Source organism: Myotis yumanensis, unplaced genomic scaffold, assembly GCF_028538775.1.
Source record: "Myotis yumanensis isolate MYYU_CA2020_CCGP unplaced genomic scaffold, mMyoYum1.0.hap1 SCAF_3, whole genome shotgun sequence".
In the NCBI taxonomy this organism is placed as follows: domain Eukaryota; kingdom Metazoa; phylum Chordata; class Mammalia; order Chiroptera; family Vespertilionidae; genus Myotis; species Myotis yumanensis.
In genome coordinates, this window is record NW_027223754.1 from 120,472,856 (window position 1) to 120,494,303 (window position 21,448).

Below are 21,448 nucleotides of genomic sequence, written 5' to 3' on the forward strand. Positions count from 1 at the left end.
CATGATACTATTATAGGGATTACTGTGACATACCAATAAAATGAATAGTAAAATTTAATAAGAAGTTATTCTCTAGGGAAAATAGAGGGAACAAAGGTTGTGTGGACATGAGAGGCACAGTCCAGATATTTTTGAACCACTGCCGTGGTACAGTATAATCAGGCTTTTCCAAAAACAAGACTTTTCTGAGAAAACAAAAACAATTCAGAAGTAACCAAGGGTCAGGCCTGATAACAAAAGGCATCAGAAATCCAATACTATCAAGCAATTTGTTTTCTGTCTGAGTAAAACCTCTATATTAATTACTGTTAAAAGCATTTCCTATCAATGGCAATGCATACAATACAGTAGAAAAAAAGTACAGCTTTATTACTTGGAAAAGATCAGAGAGATTGAAGATGGCAGAATGAGAGGAAACCCACCATAGCAGAATTAGAAAACACCTTCTAGTTATTTTATTCTTAAGATTAGATTCTTTTCTCCTCCTTTGTATCACATTATTAATTTCCAATTTTTTATTGACCCCATATTATACATCTGTGGAATCTAAGCAAAGCAGATAATTTGCTTCATTCTCATTGAAACAAAGATTATGAACTTCTGTTACTATGTATAATCGCCAGTAGAAGCATTTAGCTGTCTTTTGGGATAGAGTCCTTCAATTTGTACCAATTAGGAAGAAATGCGTGTAATTTTACCTGATTATTATAATTCTTAGAAAATCATGCAGTATAGATAACCCCCAAATCCTGCTATATTTCAAAAGGAAAAATCTCTCATGTTCAATGTACATATACCCTATCACCTTCCATCTATTTATTTAATAAATACCAAGTGCCTATTATTAGGCAGACATTTTTATAACTTCATTTGTAATTTGCAAGGCTGAGTAGAAAAATGCATATATTAGAAGGAAAAAGAGTGGTTATATTAATTTAATTATTTCAAAACAAGAATCTTACTGGAGCCTTAGTTAAAGGTAGCTTTGACGGAGCAGTTCCAGGTTTCACTCCTGGTGTAGCGCTGACGGGGGCTGAAACATAGCTGACTGAAGTAGAAACTTGCCCAGGTGTTACCACTGGTATAACAGGCAAACCAGTTGTTCCTAGTGGCAAACTGGTTGGTGGTAAGCAAGTACTTGTAGTTGAAGTCATGAGTTTGCTGGGTGCAACAGCAGTCGTTGGGATACCTGGTGTGGCATTGGTTTCTACTACTAGTGACGTCTCCAATGAGACAGAGGCATGTTGAGTTCCAGATGAGCTGTGTTCACTAAAGAGAGATCGCAGCTTTTCCTCTAGAGTCTTTATGTCATCAATTCCAGGAGCTTTGGGCTGTGTATCAGCATCTATTTCAGGACAGTGTGTATGAGGCTGGTTGGGAAGCAAAGCTGGTTGAGGCTGACTATGAATTAGTGTCTGCTGTACGGCAGGCACACTAGCAACAGGCTGTGCCAAAGGTGGGATAGTAGGTATTGGGGGTAATAAAGGTGTAGAAGTAGGTCCTGCTGCTTGGGCAAGGACAGGAGTAGAAGCTATAACTGAGGGAATGACCAAAGGATGCACCCCACCAGGTTGAGAAATGGAACTAGATACTGCTGCTCCAGGGGAAGAGGAGGAGGGTGCAGAGTGGGACAAAGCCAATCCAGCTGTACTGCTATGAGATATTTTATCAAGTGAGTGTGCACTAACCACTACTGTCTCAGCTAGTGTAGGAGCAGAGGTGCTGCTGCTAAGCTGAAGAGATGGCTGTGAAGCTATGCTTGGGAACGGAGTGGTGTTAGAAACTGAGGTTAATGTGGCTGCCCCTGTAGTAGTACTGCCTGCTGATGGCTGAGATAATGCAGGTGGAGGATTAGCCCCTGGAGCAGCAGCACTGCTCACTGCAGAGGCTGAAGTTGTTGAAACCGGTCTAGAGGGTAAAGTACCTATACTAGAAACAACACTCCCAGATGTGGGAGCCAGAACCGACTGGGATGTTGCTGATGTTGAGACAACTGTAGGTATAGTGATGCCTGAAACCATGCTGGAAAGCACTGGTGATTCTTCAGACACAGGTGGTATACAGAGTTCACTTGAAGTTACACTTGTGCAGGTGGTAATCCCTTTTTCAGTGGGCACTGTAATCTCAGACTGAATGACTGATGTGGAAATGTCATTAAGAGGGCAGCTAGTTACAGGGACTGATACTGAAAGTGTGGTTGCTGCTGTGGTGGGGACTCCAGCAATGCTACCCATGGAAGGAGGTACTACTGGAAATGTCGGTCCTGTCTGACTAAAGTTGGGAGGTGCTGTATTGGGTCCTTCTGTCATCTGGACATTTTTAAGTTCAGAAAAGGCCTGCTGTAGACTAAGGGATGAAGCAGAGTGAGACAAATTCATTCCAGCACCATGAGACGTAGAGGCAGCAACTGCAAAGGAAAAGAAAAAATTCAGAATCAGTCCATTTTTAAAGGGTGGATTCAAAAGAATGTCCTAGCAATCTATTTTTGGATTACCAACTAGGCCACATACCAACAAGGTTTAAAAACTCTTCCAAGGGCCCTGCTGGCATGGCTCAATTGATCTATGAACCACTAGGTCACAGTTCAATTCCAAGTCAAGGCACATGCCCAGGTTGCGGGCTTGATCCCCAGTGTGGGGCATGAAGAGGCAGCTGATCAATGATTCTCTCTCATCATTGATGTATCTATCTCTCCCTCTCCTTTCCTCTTTTAAAACAATAAAAATATATTAAAAAACAGTAACTCTCCCAAGGAAATGATAGGCTCTAAAACAGCAAAGTAGTTAGATCAAAGTAAGTTAGGGTATACGATTATCTGTTTCTGAAAACAAACACAAAACCATGAAGTAACCTCAAAGCATATGCAATAGTACTAAATGGAAAAGCAAATACATATTACTGTATCTATACAGTATCTATTACGTGGACCATATCTAGTTATGGCTGTCCCTTTGGCTCTTTTTCTTTAATCTTCTCTATTCATCACTTATTTCCTTTCTTCATATGTTATCTGTTAGTTATAATCCCAATTTTCTAGTCTCTTTTATTGTCTGTGTCATTATTTGAACTACTGCTAGATGACCTAGCTTCCAATATAGCAGAGATGCCACAAAATTTATAGAAGTATGTGGTAGAAGCAATTCCTTACCCGTATCTGATATTTCACCAGTGAAAACCTTTGATTCTCGTAATCGACTTTCTGGCACAGGACTCACTATAAACCGTCTTCCAGCAGAATGAACAACTTGAGTTAAAGAACTGGTAGGAATGCCTAGTTTAAAAGAAACAGACCACTTGATTGCATTATTATTATACTGTATATACTGTCACTGACATGAAGCTTTAAGATTTCATTATTAGCACACTTCGGTCAAAGGTAAGAGCAAACACAGAAAGAAAAGAGATTCATTCACCTATTTGTTGTGTCATGGAAGATGCAGGAAGTGGTTGTTTGAACTCTCCTTCCAATTTCTACAACAAACAAAAGTAGTTCAATTCATTCTCAATGCAATCTGAATTAGGCAAATTGCCACATGCAAAGAGAACACAAGTGTTTGATCATCTCAGACATATGATCACTGGATATTTTGCTTGGCACTACAGTAATATGTTAAACAAACAAACCTTCACTATGGGAATGTTGAACCTACTTGAGAATCTGAAAAGCCATAGTCATCCTTTCCCTGTAGAATCTCCAATCCCTGGTCACCCTCTGGTTCCACACTGACATCCTCACTGAGCATTTCATCAGCTTTTTCAATAATTTCCCGCACTTGATCCACAAAGGACTCTCTCTCTGTTGCTAGAATGAAGTCATTGTTCACCTGTAAAAGAAATGTGATGTCAATCTGATTAGTACAATGTTTCTCAAGCTTTAAGTCATCCAATTACCAACTTCATGACTTCTGCCCTATCTGCATAACACCTATATTATTATTTACTTGATATGAAAGTTCTTCAATACTAGTTAGGTATGTCCTATACAAAAACACCCTAAATCACAGGCTTGGTATACTAGTTATATTCACATAGAAATAAATGTAAAAATATATTACAAAATACTGTATATTTGGCTAGGGCAGTGGCTACTTAGATCAAGTACTAAGGCAAAACTGGAATTCCAAATGGAGACATACCATAATTGTTGCTATCTCCTCGGGATTGTCACCATCTAAATCAAATTTGAATGTAACCATTTTCCGATTGTGAGTCTCTAACTGACATTCTACTACCCGGTCTCCTTTATTTGAAACCTAAAAAGAAAAAGAAAAGGTACTTCGTATCTTGGAAAACCACATTCACCTTTGTTACTGAATTTGAGAAAGTAATGCAGATTATCACTTGAACTTAAGCCTAATGTTACCACTGGTATTCCTGGCACTGGTACTCTGCCTCTTAAACTGGTAGAAAGAAAATATTAGCCTTTGAGACACATACTCATCTTCCACTGAAGAGTTTGAAAGAAATGTAAACTAAAACTGTTCTTTTTCTAAAAGGTAAATAGAGTCTTATCATAGAAATATGGAATTTAACTATCATTTGAGTGATTAGAAAGTCCTAAAATTTCATCAGTACACCTGAGACTTAGAAATATCCACATAATATAAACTATATGAAACCCATATATCAGCAATACTTACATTCAAAATTCTCAATTTTGGGCGAGAAGTCTTTTCATGACGAGATCGACTTCTTACAGATTTTCGATAATGCCGTTTTGCAGTTCTCCCTTCATGCCTTCCACTGGATGATGGGACATTCTCATTGCCATCACTCATACCTGAAGCAACATCTGAATGTGCACTTCAAAAAAAGAGTTCAGTTTACAATATGAGACTTAAAGTTTTGATATTTTTAAGTTTCATATCATCTTACTACCAGTCAAGGACAGAGAATTTTACTTACCTGTCTATAGAAGAGACCAAAGTGGTAGGCTGGGTAGGTTGTGGCTGTGTTATTGGAACTGGCTCTGGAGGAGCAACCTGAGACACTCCCTGAGTACTCTGTGAATAGAAAGGATAATTCAAATCTTGGCAATAATACATTTTATTTACTATTCACAATTCCCAAAAAGCTACTCTTTTTATTTTTCTTATCCCTCCCCTAAGTCCTAGAAGCACTAAATTTACTAGTAATTCTCAATATTCAGCATCTAGAGATAGTGGTCTTAAAATTCCAAAGGAAGTTTCCAAAGCTAGTCTCTGATATAGACTGCATGGTGTGATACCAGCCAACATAGCTGCTAGATAGTGAGAAACTATAATTTGCCATGCAGCCAGCATCTTACCAGAAGTGTGCAATAGGGCAGGCAGAGTAAAGTGCAAAGATGATTCAGATCTTTCTCCTAGCAGGGCAAAAATGATTACTGGGAGCACAGCAGGATAAGATATTCTTACGACTGCCAATGGCAAGAATTTGTGAAAGGAGAAGAATAATGGCTAAAGTACTAGCTAGAGAAGTGAAGTGCTAATAGGGTTAATCTTCTCCAAGGCACACTCACTTCCCAACAGAACAACCAGTGGCAACAAGGCCCCCACATTGGCATTTCATTCTGCTGTAAGAAAAAGTCATTCAGAAGTTAGTTTGAAATAGTCTCCAAATGAGTTCTAAACCAGGGAACCTATGTTTCTGCTCTGTAATTTTTATCCCATTACATATATATGTTTTAGATGTTAACATGCAGAAATTCCATTTACCTCCAGAGCTGCTTTCTGGGAGGATGTAGTGGGGGCTTGTGCTAAACTCACTGCTGGTTGGGACACTTGAACCTGTCCTCCTATACTGCCCACAGGAACTACAAGATTTGATTCCATATAAGGCTGCACCACTGTAGGAAAGTAACCTGGTGTAGCTAATGCTTCTGTAGGCATGGGAGGGGATAAGACTGTAGAAGGGATGCAAACAGAAGCCACGCTGGAAGAGGGAGCAATATTTGAATCTCCTGGATATTGCAGTGGCAATCGAGGTGGGAAGCCCTGTGATAGAAATGAGGAAGGTGAGTTAGTGCAGGTCAGGTCATCAAATTAGCAAAACAGTAAGACATGCCAAAAAAAGAAAAAAAGAAAAGAGAGAGAGAAAGAATGCACATAGCAAAGAATAGTAGCCCACTCTTTTTCTAATAATTTAAAGATTTCTGATTTTAATTTAGGGGACAGGATTCTACAACTGTACTTTAAATTGCTGTTGTTTTTTTTTTCCCTTCCTCCTGGAGATTATTTAAATAGGAGGAATAGACTTAATACCTTCCAGAAAAATATCTACTTTCTAGTCAATCTTAAGTGGAAGAATGAAAAAGCTCTTCAAGGTATCAGTCATTCCAGTCATATTATGACCTGCTAATCTTCTAAATCCAAACCCTGAAGCTTTTTATTGATACCATGTTAGCTACTCTATTTATTCTTATTACAAAAGTAGCCTGATGTACTCTTAGTAGCCATATCTAGCATTTAATTAGCTTTCACTGAGTTTTAAATGAACCATTTTTCTCCCAAGAGGTATCTTCAGAAAAATGGAAATGAATCATTACACATCATCACCCTATCCTTTCTCAGAATTTTACTATTTTCGTTTCTCTAGGAAAGATCAGCAACTACTGTTATTGCTAGTTATTCTGATATTCAACTACTATATTTTCAAGTCCTTGATGGTCTACTATGAGAACAAAACCCTCTGGTGCCCTCCTTTTTGCTAGGTAACACAATACCTGGTACAGAACATCTCCAGAGGGAAGTGGAACCTCAGCAGCTTGTCCAAGGTTAGCTGGTAGTCCCATGGACTGAACTGCTGGCTGCAGAAGCTGTGGGTGAACCTGACTTGGCAGCTGAGTCACAGGCTGCAAAAGGGTTGGAAGCTGACTAGAAGCCAGAGTTGATCCCCCTGGGATCACAGATGCTGTAGCCGATGAAGCCAAGGTGAGCAGAGGCTGATTAATGCCAGCTGCAATTGTGATGGGAAGGGTTGAGAAACCTGTCTGAGCCGCAGACACATGAGGAGCTGATACAGGAATTTGAGAGACAGAGTACTGAGGGAGTAAGGAAGTAGGGAGTGGCTGTCCCATAGGGAGGAAATGAGCACCAGAATGGACTGGAACAACTGAGGGTTGTGTTGCAACTGAGATCTGAGGTTCGCCTTGGATAGTTGGTACTGGCTGGGAAACTGGAAGCTGAGAAGGTAAAGAAAACAAAACAGACAGATTTAAAAAAAAAAAAAAAAAGGCAAGGCCACCAAAGCAAGATTTATGTATTAGCTCAAAGGAATGAAAATTTAAAAAGAAAACAAGAAGAAGAAACCCTGGATACATTAGTGTAAGTTAATATGCCACATAAAAATAGGGAAAGGATTGCAGGATACAAAGAGGATGATTGGCTACTGTTCCAGATCTTTGTAGAGAAGTTTACTAATGCTTCATTTTTCAACAATAAAATGAGGACCCTTCCACAGGCAAGGCTTTTTTGTTCATAGCATTAATTGAGATATATTTCCCATACCATAATTCACTGGCAGGTTTGCAGTCACTAAATCTATGACTGCTATTACAATAGTTACCGAAATTCAAATGAATTTCTTTATTCCCAGTGGAATTATATTTCATCAATATTGCCTGTAACAAAGGCCTATAAAAGTAGGTATATTTACCATAGTTCACTGATTCTATGATGTAATCATCCCTCTCCAGCACTCTGTCATTTTAAGATTTGTGAAACTGAGATATATCTTACAATTAATGGTGTATCAGTACTTAGAGATACATAAAACAATGGTGCATTTTAAAATTGATAGTATCTCAGAGCAATAAAATATGACAGAAACAATATATTGTGCCAAAATACAAGCACAACAAGCCCCAGTGTTAAAGTTGGGAAAAAGGTAATTCAGAAGAGCATTCCTTCTACGGGGCACTTTTCAAGTGATTGGAAGGATGCCTTAGAAAAGAAATAATTCCATAAAAGGGGTTTTTATGACTTACTATCATTAGGCAACGAGGGATAAAACAATGCATAAATCTACATGAAAATACAGCATATTCCCTGGAATATTAGATAGCTGACACAACTCTAGAAAATGTAACATTTATTAACCCATCAGTTCTTGTCAAAATGATTTTAGGATCTTGTCAAACCTAAAAGTTAAATATTTTTAGATGGTCACTGCTCAGTCTGTATCCATTTACATTAAACAATGCATATGCACAAAAGGAGCAATTTTTTACTTCATTTTTGCAAACAAACAAACAACTTTGATATTTCACCATTAGAGAAAGTAGAAGTCTATCTACATGAAAGAACAGGTTATGTGGAATTCCCTTTAGCATACTCTTAGGAACTATTTACCTGTTTTCCAGCTGATACTTGAGGCAAGACCTGTGAAGCCTGAGGCTGACTCACTGGCTGTGCAGTAGTGGCCTCACTGGAGGTTGTTGTCTGTGGAAGTGAATACTGCACTGTCTGTTGAGGGGGGGCTGTCTGTTGTATTCCCTGTTGCTGAGAATAAAATATAATTACTCAGTTTTATTTCAAGTCATTAATAGCATGTTTTCAAGGAATTACGTTTGCCTAAGGCCTTCAGTGTCTGAAAATGATTTTAGTAATCAAGACAAACCCAAATTCATCAATTCCCCTATACATTTCTTTTTTTCCTCTGGTGTTTTTTACTTGTGGTGGTACCACCAAGAACAATTAACCAGTGTTTCAAAACTTGAGTCACCACTGGTTCTTCACTCAGCATTCCCCCTTGTCTCAATAGCATGTCATTTATAAAGATCTTTAGATACCATATCCAAATAGGTCCTACCTCCTCCAACCCCACTCCCCCTTTTTTTTCCTATTTCTCCATTATCAGCTCTCACTTCGGTCCTCTATTAAACTAATCCAATCTCCCCCTTTAATCTTTCCAAAATCTATTTTATAAACTGTATAATTAATTTACTTGAAAAATAGCTCTGGTTATAGCTACAAAATAGTGAGAAGAGCATTGTATTAGGAATTTTAGTTTTATCATTTACTAGCTGTAATACCTTAGAGACTGTTCACTTTACTGCCAAAATGAAGTTTCCTTCTTTGAAAATAAGGACACTGTCAACTCAAGTCAAAGCAGGACAAAGGAAATGACGTTTGGGAATCAACATATGCTGGCCACTCTGGTGTAACGCACTGAAACTTAATGCATGACACATATTTGTACTCAAATACTAATTTTTATAATAAATTAATTGCTCCCTTTTGTGTAACAAAAATCTGAACTTCATAGCTGACTTAAGGTTTTCTAATACCTATTAACTAATTTAAAAAATTATAATACAAAAACAATACCTGTTTGTAATAAAAATTTTAACGAATACATCAGATTATAAAGTTAAATGAAAATACCCCAACCTCATTTCTCAGTGGCAACCACTACTAGTTTAGTGCATCTTTATGATTTTTTTATATATATAAATACATTTTCCTTTGTTAAAATAAAAACATGCCTATTATATAAAAAGTTTTCTCTAACATGTTTTCATTTCATCTATCAATGGCATCAATGTTCCAATGATGACTATTTTCGTTGATTTCTTAGAAAAATAAAATCACCAGTAGTCATGTTCATTTTATTCTTATTTAACTATTTCTGTTAATGCAATTTTCTTATTTTAACTTGAGGGACAAATGGCTGTTGAATTATGTAAAATAATTTTCAGCAACTAAGATATATCTATCATATTTATGCAACTATAAGGCAACTCTGAATATAAGAAAATTCTGTTTTCCCACTGAAAAGAACAACAAAAAACTGGCACACTTTTTTGGTCAACTTGAATATATTTAAACTTTAAGGAATTTACATGGAAATACTACAATTATCAAAGGTATTAATTTATATACCTAAATAAGATTGCATATTATATAAGTACTAGAGGCCTGGTGCACGAAATTCGTGCACACGAGGGGCGGGGGGAGGGTACCTCAGCCCGACCTGCACCCTCTCCAATCTGGGAGCCCTCGGCTCCTAACCACTCACCTGCCTGCCTGCCCTAACCACTCTGCCTGCCTGCCTGATCCCCCTAACTGCCCTCCCCTGCCGGCCTGATCGCCCCTATTAACTTTTTTAAAAAATCTTATCCCCTTCACACACAGCTGTATTTGACTTCCTTATTGGCTTCTCCCTCTCACACAATTTTTCTCTCTCCTTTATGTAACACTTTTTCCTACTAACTCATCATTTATAAACTTTTTTTCCTTCTTATTTCCTAATTCTGTTCCATCATCTTTCTTCCCATCTTTCTCCTACCCTCCCTCCCTTCCCACATTCCTTCTTTCCTTTATCTTTACCCCTGCCCTCCCTCCCCTTTTCCTTCCTTCCCACCTTAATATTTTTCTTCACTTTCTCCCTCAGACTGCTTTGCTCCCTCCCCCATTTCTTCCTTCTTCTCATTCTCCTTTTAAGCTCTACCAGCTCCCCTTTAAAACTTTCCTTCCCTCCCTCTTTCTCTCATTCTACCTTTCCCATACATTCTTCTCTACTTACTTCCACTGTTTTAATATCTATCTACCTGCCTAATTATTCACTATCATTTATCTTTTTTTCTTTTCTAACTCCTACTTTTAAAATCTGTCCCCAGTACACAACTATATTTGATTTTCATTATAGCTCCTACAGTTCACTCATACATCCTCTTTCCTTCTTTAACTCTGCTCTCTACTGACTCCTTTATAAAATTCTTCCCTCCTTCATTCCCTTCTTAAAACTTCTGTTCGGGGGGTGGGGTGGGGAGGCGCATTAACCCCCAGCCCAGGGTTCAGCCCCAGCCAGAGGTTCACCATCCCACCCCCCTTCCGGCCTCCCCGCTGCTGTCCTGCTCCCATTCCCAGCGAGGTGGCTGAGGTCCACGCGGCCTGGGCGCTGCTGCCACGAAGCAGGAGGGCCTCCACATAGAAGGCCTTGCCCTGCCCACCCCCTCCCGTGGTCGCCACACCCTCCTGCGTGCAGCCCCGTGTTTCCTTCCCTTTTCTATTCCTGCATCTTTTTCCTGTTCCCTTTCTGTATTTCTGTTTCTCCTCTCAGCCTGTCTGCATGCAGGCCTGCCTTCCTCTCCCTCTCCTTTCTTATCCCCTCCTATCATATCCTATCCTACCCCAGGCCTTGTAACTGCCTGAGCAGAGGGCGGGGACGCAGCCTGTTGACGTGGTTGTGACATGATGCCGTAACAGACGATTTGCATATTCATCTATTATTATATAGGATAGTAATTTCTTGACTTTTATTTTAAAACCCATTCTGTCAGAATTTGTCTATAAATATTTCCAAACACACCGACTATTTTTAAGATCCTTACATTTGTTCTCGCCAGTTTTATTCCATTAATATTTTTTGGTTATTGTTCAAAATAAAGAACATTAAGAGCTCTGTGACATGAAAGTATGATAAAGGCTTGAATACAGTACATGGTGATTCCCTTCTTCATACTAAAGAAAATGGATAAATTTGAGAAAAAAAAATCCCTACCTTATATTTGGGTATGTGATTATCTCTCCCAACAGCATATATGCAGAACCATGCTTACATCAAGATATAGACTCAATCAGCTCACTCCAATCAGCCTTTTTTTTTTTTCTCTTTAGAATATTCTTTATTCTTTTTAAAAAAATATATATTTTATTGATTTTTTATAGAGAGGAAGGGAAAGGGAGAGGGATAGAGTGTTTGAAACATCGATGAGAGGAACATCGATCAGCTGCCTCCTGCACATCCCCCACTGGGGATGTGCCTGCAACCAAGGTATATGCCCTTGACTGGAATCGAACCTAGGACCCTTCAGTCTGCAGGCCGACGCTCTATCCACTGAGCCAAACCGATTAGGGCTATTCTTTATTCTTACATCTGAGACTAACCGATAGTTAGAGTCCAGTTCAAATGGGATCTCTTTCACAAAGCTTTCCTGATATTCCCCTCACTGTTATGTAATGTCTCTCATTTCATGACACAATTGGGTAGCAATTAAATGGTGAATTATGAAATCAGATTACTTGGATTAAATTCTGTTGTCCATCTTTTATAAGCTGTATAAGCTTGAGTAAATCACTCTACTTCTTTAGATCTCATCTTGGCTTTCCCATCTGCACAATGGAAATAATGATAGTACCTATACTACAAGGTTCAATAAGGATTAAATAAAAATGCAGGCTAGTGCTCTGTACACTGTATATAATGTTAGCCATTATCCTTATTTGTTTTGTAGGAGTTGACATATATGTCTACTAGGGTAGTTAGGCTCCCTGAAAGAAGTCATAGCTGGTCCCTTTTGGGCCTTGGCATAACCTGTGGCTCTTCAGAGCATGAACTCAATTAGGAAAATAAATTGCTTACTTAGTTGGGAGGTGGTGCTGATGAGAACAGTAAAAAGTGAACAGTGTTTATAGACATAAACCCTCACTCTTTGCTTAAAATAACTGAGAGGCATGTATGCCAATTGTACCTTAGAACATTTGAGGAGAAGTGGCTCTTTTGGATAGACCAGGAGTATGTGGTGATTTTTTGTGTGCATTATCACACTGGCTAATAACCAACTCATCAGCCAACCAGGTATTATTTAGCACAGTAGCTTGGCACCAGCTTTGCATAAACTTGCCTCATGAAACCAGTTCAAACCAGCCTATCCTGACTGTGTACTATCTGTTGGACATGGGTGCTGAATAAAAAAATATTCATGAACCTCAATTAAACAGAAACTAAGAAATACCTGAAGATTTTACATGTGCCCTTCAGAAGAAGTTACTAAGTAAGTAGGGCAGCTCATGAGTTTTCTTGTGGCAACAAACTAAGTTTTCCAGTACAAAGAAGCAGCTATTTTTAGTACCTCATACCACTAAAAGGTATTCAATAAAAACATGAAAAAAGCAACAAATCCCTTATCCATTATATTTCAGAAACCCATGAAATAAAGTAAATTTCAGCTAAAATACATTTCTTGCCTAGCTCTAATAAAACTAGAGATATGGTTTCCTAAGGGGTAAAATAAAAATTATATCTAAAAATAGACTCTACTCATATAGTATAGAAGATTTATAATCTTTCTTTAAAATTTATGGAAACCCAATAGCTACAACAAATAAGTGCAGCTTCTTGGGTACCTCTACAGAATCTTAAGTCCCTACAGAACTTTAATATAGAAGAAAAGAACGCTATAGAAACCTTGAATTCTGGCTTGTAATTTTTAGTTCTATTCATTTACATGTTTATATGAGCATGGAAAATTAAGTATTTTAAACTGCAAATACTTGACTCAATTTATGATTCTCCTTAACTTAAATATCATGCTATATTTAAAGTAAGTTACAAAATAAAAGTTATCTAAAAAAAAAAATCACAAACATAAATTCTTATTTGTACTGTAGAGATAGTCATTTAGCCATATTTTTTTCCACAGAAGAGTCAACTACCTAATTCTTTTAACCTGATATTTATGGAATTGTTTAAATAGAGTAAGATATATAAGAAATTCCTATAGAAAGGGAAAAACAGAGTACACCCTTATATTTGCTCAGTTTATTGGTATTGGCTCTGTGTCTAAAAACACACAAATTAGGAGACTGGTATCCATGATAATGCTTCTATCCTCAACCAGCTTTATTTAACTTTTAATCTGTATTCTTATTGGGGGTTAATATTAAAATAGAATTTGTTAAGGTTGGCAAAAATGTGACTACTCAACTGAACTATAAATATATATACATTCAAATATTTGGCTGAAAGAAACAGCAGGAGCAAGACAAAGCATATAATTCCCAACAGCTACGTTCTATAAGATAGAGGTGTTCACAGAGTTAAACGTGTATATAGCCAAAGTAACCTTGTACAAAGAACACCTGATCTTAAACTAGTATCATATGACTACATGGTCACATGCTGGACCAAAAGCAGGCAATTTGTAATAAGAATTACAAGCTTTGGCCCTGGCCGGGTGGCTGAGTTGGTTGGAGTGTTGTCACCTATACCAAAAAAGGTTGCCGGTTCAGTCCTCAGTTGGCTTGCATATAGGAGGCAACAGTATCAACGGTTCTCAACCTGTGGGTCGTGACCCCTTTGGCGGTCGAACGACCCTTCCACAGGGGTCGCCTAAGACCATCCTGCACATCAGATATTTACATTACAATCATAACAGTAGCAACATTACAGTTATGAAGTAGCAATGAAAATAATTTTATGGTTGGGTCACAACATGAGGAACTGTATTTAAAGGGCCAGAAGGTTGAGAACCACTGAGTTAGATGATGTTTGTTTCTCTCTCTCTCTCTCTCTCTTTCCCCCTCCCTCCTGCTAAAAATCAATAAACATATTCTCAGGTAAGGATTAACAACAACAAAAAAGAATTAAAGGCTCTGTTTCAAAAATCAATAGGAACAGAAGCCAATTTACAATTTGGTGGTTTAAAAACATACTTTGTAGGAAACTATGTACCATATAGTAACTATAAATTTTATTTGAAACAGTTAATAAATATTGAATTGTGCCAAAAAGCATTATTTCCATGCAAATAATTATTACAAATATCACCAGTGATGACGCTCACAAAAGAACAAGTCATATCTATATAAGTGAAAATAGAATTGATATTCTTTGTGTTGTTAAATTATGTATTGAATTATCTGTTTAAGAAGGCAGATAAATTTGACCAGCATCAATGATTCTTTTAATCTAGTAGATTGTTCAAAAATACATTAAATAAAGGAGAGTTTCTAAAATGTTACTGAATACGAGATATGTTATGCCTCTTGATTTTCCTTTCAAACACTTAGTAGGCCATTTACATCAGAAATTTAATTCAAGAAAGATGTAAAACAGTGTATTGGCTACTGCTAATCCATAAAATGTAGCAATGAATTTTTCTCACCTGCTGAGAATGTTGTATGGGTTGGGAAGATGAAACCCCTGTTACAATACTTGAGGATGGCTGACCCTGGCTCTGCCCCTGTGCCTAGAGAAAAAAAGTAAATACAACAAATTAGAAAAGCACTGAAGTAAATGTACAGATAAATCAGGGTTTGGCAATAAATATTAAGCTCCTGAGAGTTTGCTTGAGTAAGATGAAACATTAGCTTGATAAAGTATATACGAAGAGACTGTTGGGGAATCTTTTGTAAGAAAAGGTTAAGAAAAGAACATACTCTGATCCTATGCAAAAACCACTGATAGTTAAAACCTAACCATTTCTGCTCAGGCTATAATTTTAGCTAAAAATGTAAGATTCCTAATATAATTGTTAATGACAATAATCAGGAAAAAGTAAGAATATCAATGTAAAAAATACCCCTCTGTATGTGAACAATTAAAGAAAAAAGAGCATTTGATAATGCTAATTTGGTTCCTTTTGCTATTTCTTGTAGTGCCATGGTGACTTTTATGAAAAAGTGTAAAAAAAAACCTGTTATCATTAATTGCTTACAGTATTAGTTCTCAAGCAGGGACAATTTTGCCCTCACCTCAGGGGACATTTGGCAGTATCTGGAGACGTTTTTGGTTGATGCTACTGGCATCTACTGGAAAGAGGCCAAGGTTGCTGTTAAACATCCTACACTGTGCAGAACAGCTATCCCAAACAAACAATTATGCAAAGTAAAACATCAATAGTGTTGAATTTGAGAAAACCTGACCTACAAAAGTCTAAGTTAAAATAACAATGTGAGAAATGAATGTGGGGCTTTACAAGGTTTCTTTGAAGGTTCCTTGGATATAACATGTCACTACATCTTAACCACTATACACATTCATTGTTTCTGCAATAAGTCTGTAAATTAACTACTTGATATTTGACATTTTATTTTGGTAATTTAAAGAAGAACGGCTGGCAGTGCATTAAGATTTACAGTACAGACTGACAACTAGTGTAATGATGTGAGTGTACTGCATACCCATGGAGTATAATTTTAAAGTTTCTGGATCTTTTTTATTCTTGTTACTATTCTAAGTAAATGATACGTTAAGTACACTTTCAGGGTTGTTTATGCCCACATAGGAAGAAAGTACAAAGGAGAACATACAGTTTTTTATAAAAGAGTGGAATATTTTAAAGATCCAAATGATGTCTTAAATATATAATTGCATAATCTCCTAGACAGATCTTAATAAGACTTATAAGTTTGACAAAAATGTATCAAAATATATAAAATAGCTAATACTATATCCACTTCTTGAATTCTATTATGGACATTACTTGGTCTTTATCTGTAAGGGAGCATAAGCTCATAAACATAAATAACAAAATTTATATTTGTTGATAAAAACACAAGGCCTGGGATATTTAATGTTCCTTAGCTTGCAACATATATCACAAGTTCTTAAAACAAATGTTAAAAAACCCCACCACCCACACTAGATTCTAACATAGTTGCTACAAATTAGAATTAGTTAACTTTATGGATTAACATTTTATTTGGATATATACAGTGACTTGTTTGATTGATGCCTTTTTAAAAAGGCATCTTCATTTTGTTAAAACAAACTCTTGAGATGTTTCCTTTCTGTCTTTTAAAATCCTTCCACACTAATGAAAATTCTGTGTATTAATTCTATGTAAAAAAAGGTTTTTTGTTGTTGTTTTTTAAACTAGCCTTGTTTATTTCTAGGGAGAAAGAAATACTTCACATTAGTATTTATGTAATTAATGTTGAGTCAACATCACAATATAGACATCTACTTTTTTACTACTAGTTTTAAATATGCTATCTATGGATAGAATTGATTTTGATAACCAACTAAAATTCTAGTTTTTATTTCTTTTTCTAAGGGTTTGCATATATTATAGGTAAATTAGGCAGCTTCTCTCTCATATTTTGTTCTTCAATGCAAATAGTTTATAATACTCCCAAATGAAGAAATTCAATAATAAATTAAATTAAATAATATTCCTCATAAATGAAAAGGAGGGATAGAAAATTTAAATGTAATGATGCGTAGTAGGGTAGTTTAAAATAGTGGAAGTTTTCCTATAACCTGTGGATGGAGTGCAGATCCTCCTGAAGAATATGAGGCAGATAAAACCTGCTGAGATGTGGTTCCTTGGGGGAAACAGAAGAAAAGTGGGGATTCTTGTAACACTGTCTGAGGCAGACGGATAAAGGGTAATGAGACGTCAGAGCCATAAGGTGCAGCTGCTCCCCCTGTAGGGGGAGGTGATTGAAAATCACTGGGGTCTGAAGAAGTAATTTGTGAGGAATCACTGGAATATTCTGGGCTTCCTATTGGCCAGTTCTGTCCGATAGGCTCTATCACAGAAACGGTCAATTCTGGGGCATAATTATGCTGTTCTTCAGTCACAGGCTGCAGGCGGCCATGTAATCCAACTGGTTGAGGAGGTGATTCTTCCTGATTCAAGTCCATTGCAACCTGTCGATTTCGGTAAGCACGCTGAGGTAAAACTCCCCCTCCTTCTCCTGAAGAGGAGCTTGGAGTGTGAACATGAAATTCAAATACACAATTGCTTCTGCTCTCATTGTTATGAATTAACACAGCAGGCGCAGAATGAGGAACAAAGACAGGGTGAAATTTCAAACATGTAGCATCTGTACTGATAGGTGCAGAAATACTAGAGAGGGGAGATCCTGGACTCAATCCAGAATTTAATCTTAAATTCTGAAGGTGTCCTACCAAGAAAGCCTGTCCAGATGGAAATTCAAAGACAGAACGTGAGGTAGGGCCCCCTTGTACTGGCTTCTGTTCAGGTATCTGTTTCATAGGACTTGACAGTACTGGTGAGTTGTATGGAATACCCTCATACTGTTCTGCCACCTGGGCCTGGTACTGTACCCCAGCTAGATACAACGCTTCCTGAGGAACAAAACTGTGAGCTTCTTCTGAAAGTACTAGTCCAGGTCTACAGTCACTGTAAACTTGAGGTGGTTCAAACAAAGGATTGACCGGTATCTCACATGGCTCTCCAGTTATTCTACTGGCTGTAGTACCCAGCATAACTACGGCCTCTGGTGTCCAGTTAGCTGGGCTGCCACCAGGTGGAAGAAGATTTTGGCCAACAGTCCTCAGCAGGGGTTGGAAGTGGTGAGTTTGGGCTTCCAGGAAGGAGGTGCTCTTACGCCGCTGGGAAATGGCCACCTTCGGTGGACAGGTGGGAGGTGGTGAAAAGGAAACTGGACGTTCATGAATAGTTGGGAAAAATATCTGTGATTCTGGGTATGTTGGGGTCCCCCCACACGGATGCACCATGGACTGAGGCTGTATCAACATGAATAAGACAAGTAATTCATACATTCATATGTGAAATTACATTTGACATGCACAACTGGATAGCTCTGTGTAACCCTATGAAATGGTTACACCAAATTTATAATTAATAAAGAAATAACAATACTTGTAGAAATTATGTGCATAGTGAAAATCCATTAAATACATCCAGGGTCCATGTAATTATTTTGTGGGACTCTTTGCATCAGATAAAAGCTGCTTTTCCACAAATTTCCATTCTCAACTTTCCTTTCTCAAAAGAATTTAACTTTCTAAGTGATTATTTTACTTTTACCTACAATTAACATGCTTACTCTTTTTTTTTTTTTAACATGCTTACTCTTAGACTTAATATAAATTACATCAGTAGAGAAAGAGTTAAGGAAAAACAATAAACCCAACAATTTTTATAATATAAGAAATGCATTTTAATTTAAGCTACTATACAAAGTCTACCTATATTTTATATTTATTATCCTCTCCTGTTAGAGGCTTCAGTGTTATTTTCTTATCAAGTAATCATATATCTTCTAAGTAGAAATCAGAAGAGATTTTTGGTGGATAGTAAAAGATACACAACTTGACTAGTGACAGTAATGTCTTTTTTCTGGTCTATCCCAAACCAGATACAGTTAATTTTACTACATGAAACATGTGACAGATGCCAAATTACTAAATGTCCACTTTTCTGGTCCTAGTTAAGGGTTGAATAATCTAGTGTTCAAATCAGTTGAAAAGAATATAAATAACAGCTGACTTGATACAACAGTTTTTTGGGGGGTCAAAGAAGAAGTTCCGGATTTAAAACTCTAACTTTAGAATCTTACTTTGCCCTTGCCAAGTGCAAAAAGTGCACACTGTAATAATTCACTTTCATAGGCTCATTTTTTAAAAGAGTACGGTTTCATTTTTTCAATAGGGAAGACCCCAATCAAGTTAGCAAAATAGTTCTATTGTTATTTCATCACAACATCTAAAAGAGGTTTCTATTAGTATTCAAAAGCCATATCAATTCTCTTAGGTAAAAAATCTGAAGATATGGGCATTGCTAGATCAGAATGTTAACTATATTCTCTATCTGGAAAAGCAACAGCAAGGTCCCACAGTGTTTAAAACTTTAAAAGATAGATCTTTTATAGACATGGATGGGCCAACGAAAATCATATGTACTATATATGTAACTAATGTATTCATTAGAGTCAAGATTCCACCTTAATCAATCTAAGAAAAAAAATAATTTCATGAGGGAACATTATGTGGCCTTTTAGTTTGTTGACACATCGTTTCAAACAGCTAAGAAATTAAAATCAACTTTCACTCTTCAATTATTATTCACTGACTATGGGGGAAAAATAGATTCGTCCAGTTTCATTAGCATCGCTTTAGAATAAAGTGAGGAGAAAACATTTTTGGGTATTGTTTGATAAAGGGAAAATTTGCCTTTGATTAAGCCAACAATGAACTTAAAATTAAATAATACTCATATTCTTTACTAGGATTTGAAAACGCAAGGATTTGTATAGGTCAGTGGGGGATAGGAGGATATTTTTAAAAAGCTAAATTTTATTGTGCACACATTGATATGTGTCAAGGGTGTTATAAGCATTCTCTCTCATTACCTCCTTGCATTTTTCCCCCATAAAACCTTGTAACAAAAAAAAATTTTTTCTACAGAAGAACTGATATCCTAAAGCATAACGTAATACTAAGTTCAGTGCTGTTATTTAATTTTTATGAAAATACTTGATGCCTGGATGTATTCATTGGTAATAAATTTTCATTTGTCAGGAAGTTTATGGTTACATACAGTACTGACAAAGAGGGAAGGCAGGCTGGAGCGTCGGTGCTTGCGCTGAGAGGCAGAGTGCATAGGCAGGACACTCTCCAATGCTTTACAAAGCTTTTCGGCAAAAGTTTCCTCAGGGGCAGTCCGAAGGAGGGGAGGAGAAAGAGGTGCAGACTGCACTGGTGGTGGGGTGGAAGGAGCACTGGGAGAGATGCGGGACAGAGAGGGAACAGCAGAAAGATGGGGAACACAAACCGACATGCTACGGCCACGACGAGGCTAAACAGAAAACAAACACACACATGAAAAACACAGTACTTGGAAAACAAAATAACCAAATGTACAATGATAACAGGGCAAAGCTGACATAAAGAAACATTCTTTTCCCCCCAATTCCACAAAGCCAATTTTTTTTGGAGAGAAATAATTCCAGAAAGCACACCTGGCTGATCATATTTATTCTCTCTACACTGTTGGTCAAGTACAGGTTTTTTTAATGAAGAACCATGATAATGATCAATTATCTTCCTAAATATTCTAAAATAATATGAATTATTGTGATTGTATGAATAAGAATGAGTGACTGAGGTAGCAGAACATAGGGTAAACAATGAATATTGGCTTATAGTTTCTGCAAACTTCTAAAGATTAAACAAGAATGAATTCTATTAGTTGAATGCACATTACAAGATATAGAAGATTTTAAGTCTGGATTACTTTGCACGAGCTCTGGAAGCCTCAGAAAAGGTTTCTCATTTCTATTGAGTAGGCATCAGATTAAAAAAGTTATTGGCTCACAGTATTTTATTTATTTCGCTTGCCTATATGTGTAAAGGTAATTTAAAAAGTCATTTTCTGCTAAGAAAAGCATTATCTTTCTAGTAGTAATTCACAATAGATACAGGAAATATTGTGTATTTATATTAAAGTAGTCAATGGAAAATAGCTTAAATATGAATCTTTAAAAATTAACTTAAAAATTTTTTTCAGGTACATCAGAGATTCAATTTAGGTTTACAAAGTTTAAGGCACCTTAACACAAAGGTTATAATACAGCTACAAAGCAGTACATCTAATACTGCAAGGTTGTCCTGAGCAAGATTTTTATTTCCTTTTGGATATTGTAAACTGCAACTAATTACATTTTTTTTTTTTCCTAAAATTGGCTGCATAGAATGCTATGAGCCAAATTTATGGCCTGCCAGCAGCAAGTATTTAAGTATCATTGTATGATTATGTATTTCATTCCTGGTTCTATTTTTCTCCACCCTTGTTTCTCTTTTATTCTAACTTCTAAATTCTACATATAATTGATATATTATTGTAAGTTACAATAAAATCTTTCTTGAATAAGAACAAAATTATAAAAATTTATTAAGTTCTCAATATTTAATAACTTCATGATACCTCCAAAGAATATTGTCATTAAAAGGCAAGAATGTTATTAGC

At 36.8% G+C, this 21,448-nt stretch overlaps 1 protein-coding gene across 7 annotated transcripts in view; it reads right to left on the reverse strand.

The window, feature by feature from the left end:
* Positions 1-21,448, reverse strand: part of WNK1 (WNK lysine deficient protein kinase 1) — a 147,897-nt gene that overhangs the window by 25,122 nt on the left and 101,327 nt on the right. For 4 of the 7 annotated variants that reach the window (XM_070409495.1, XM_070409494.1, XM_070409493.1 and 1 more), the window contains 11 exons: positions 14,870-14,953; positions 8,331-8,480; positions 6,704-7,162; positions 5,697-5,975; positions 4,906-5,003; positions 4,641-4,803; positions 4,137-4,253; positions 3,651-3,824; positions 3,414-3,471; positions 3,149-3,271; positions 963-2,407 (listed from right to left, as the gene is read on the reverse strand). In XM_070409495.1, coding sequence (XP_070265596.1) covers positions 963-2,407; positions 3,149-3,271; positions 3,414-3,471; positions 3,651-3,824; positions 4,137-4,253; positions 4,641-4,803; positions 4,906-5,003; positions 5,697-5,975; positions 6,704-7,162; positions 8,331-8,480; positions 14,870-14,953 — 3,150 coding nt within the window. Of the gene's footprint in view, positions 1-962; positions 2,408-3,148; positions 3,272-3,413; positions 3,472-3,650; positions 3,825-4,136; positions 4,254-4,640; positions 4,804-4,905; positions 5,004-5,696; positions 5,976-6,703; positions 7,163-8,330; positions 8,481-14,869; positions 14,954-16,968; positions 18,205-20,020; positions 20,279-21,448 lie in introns of all 7 variants that reach the window. The other 3 variants (XM_070409497.1, XM_070409496.1, XM_070409499.1) reach the window with 2 other exon arrangements.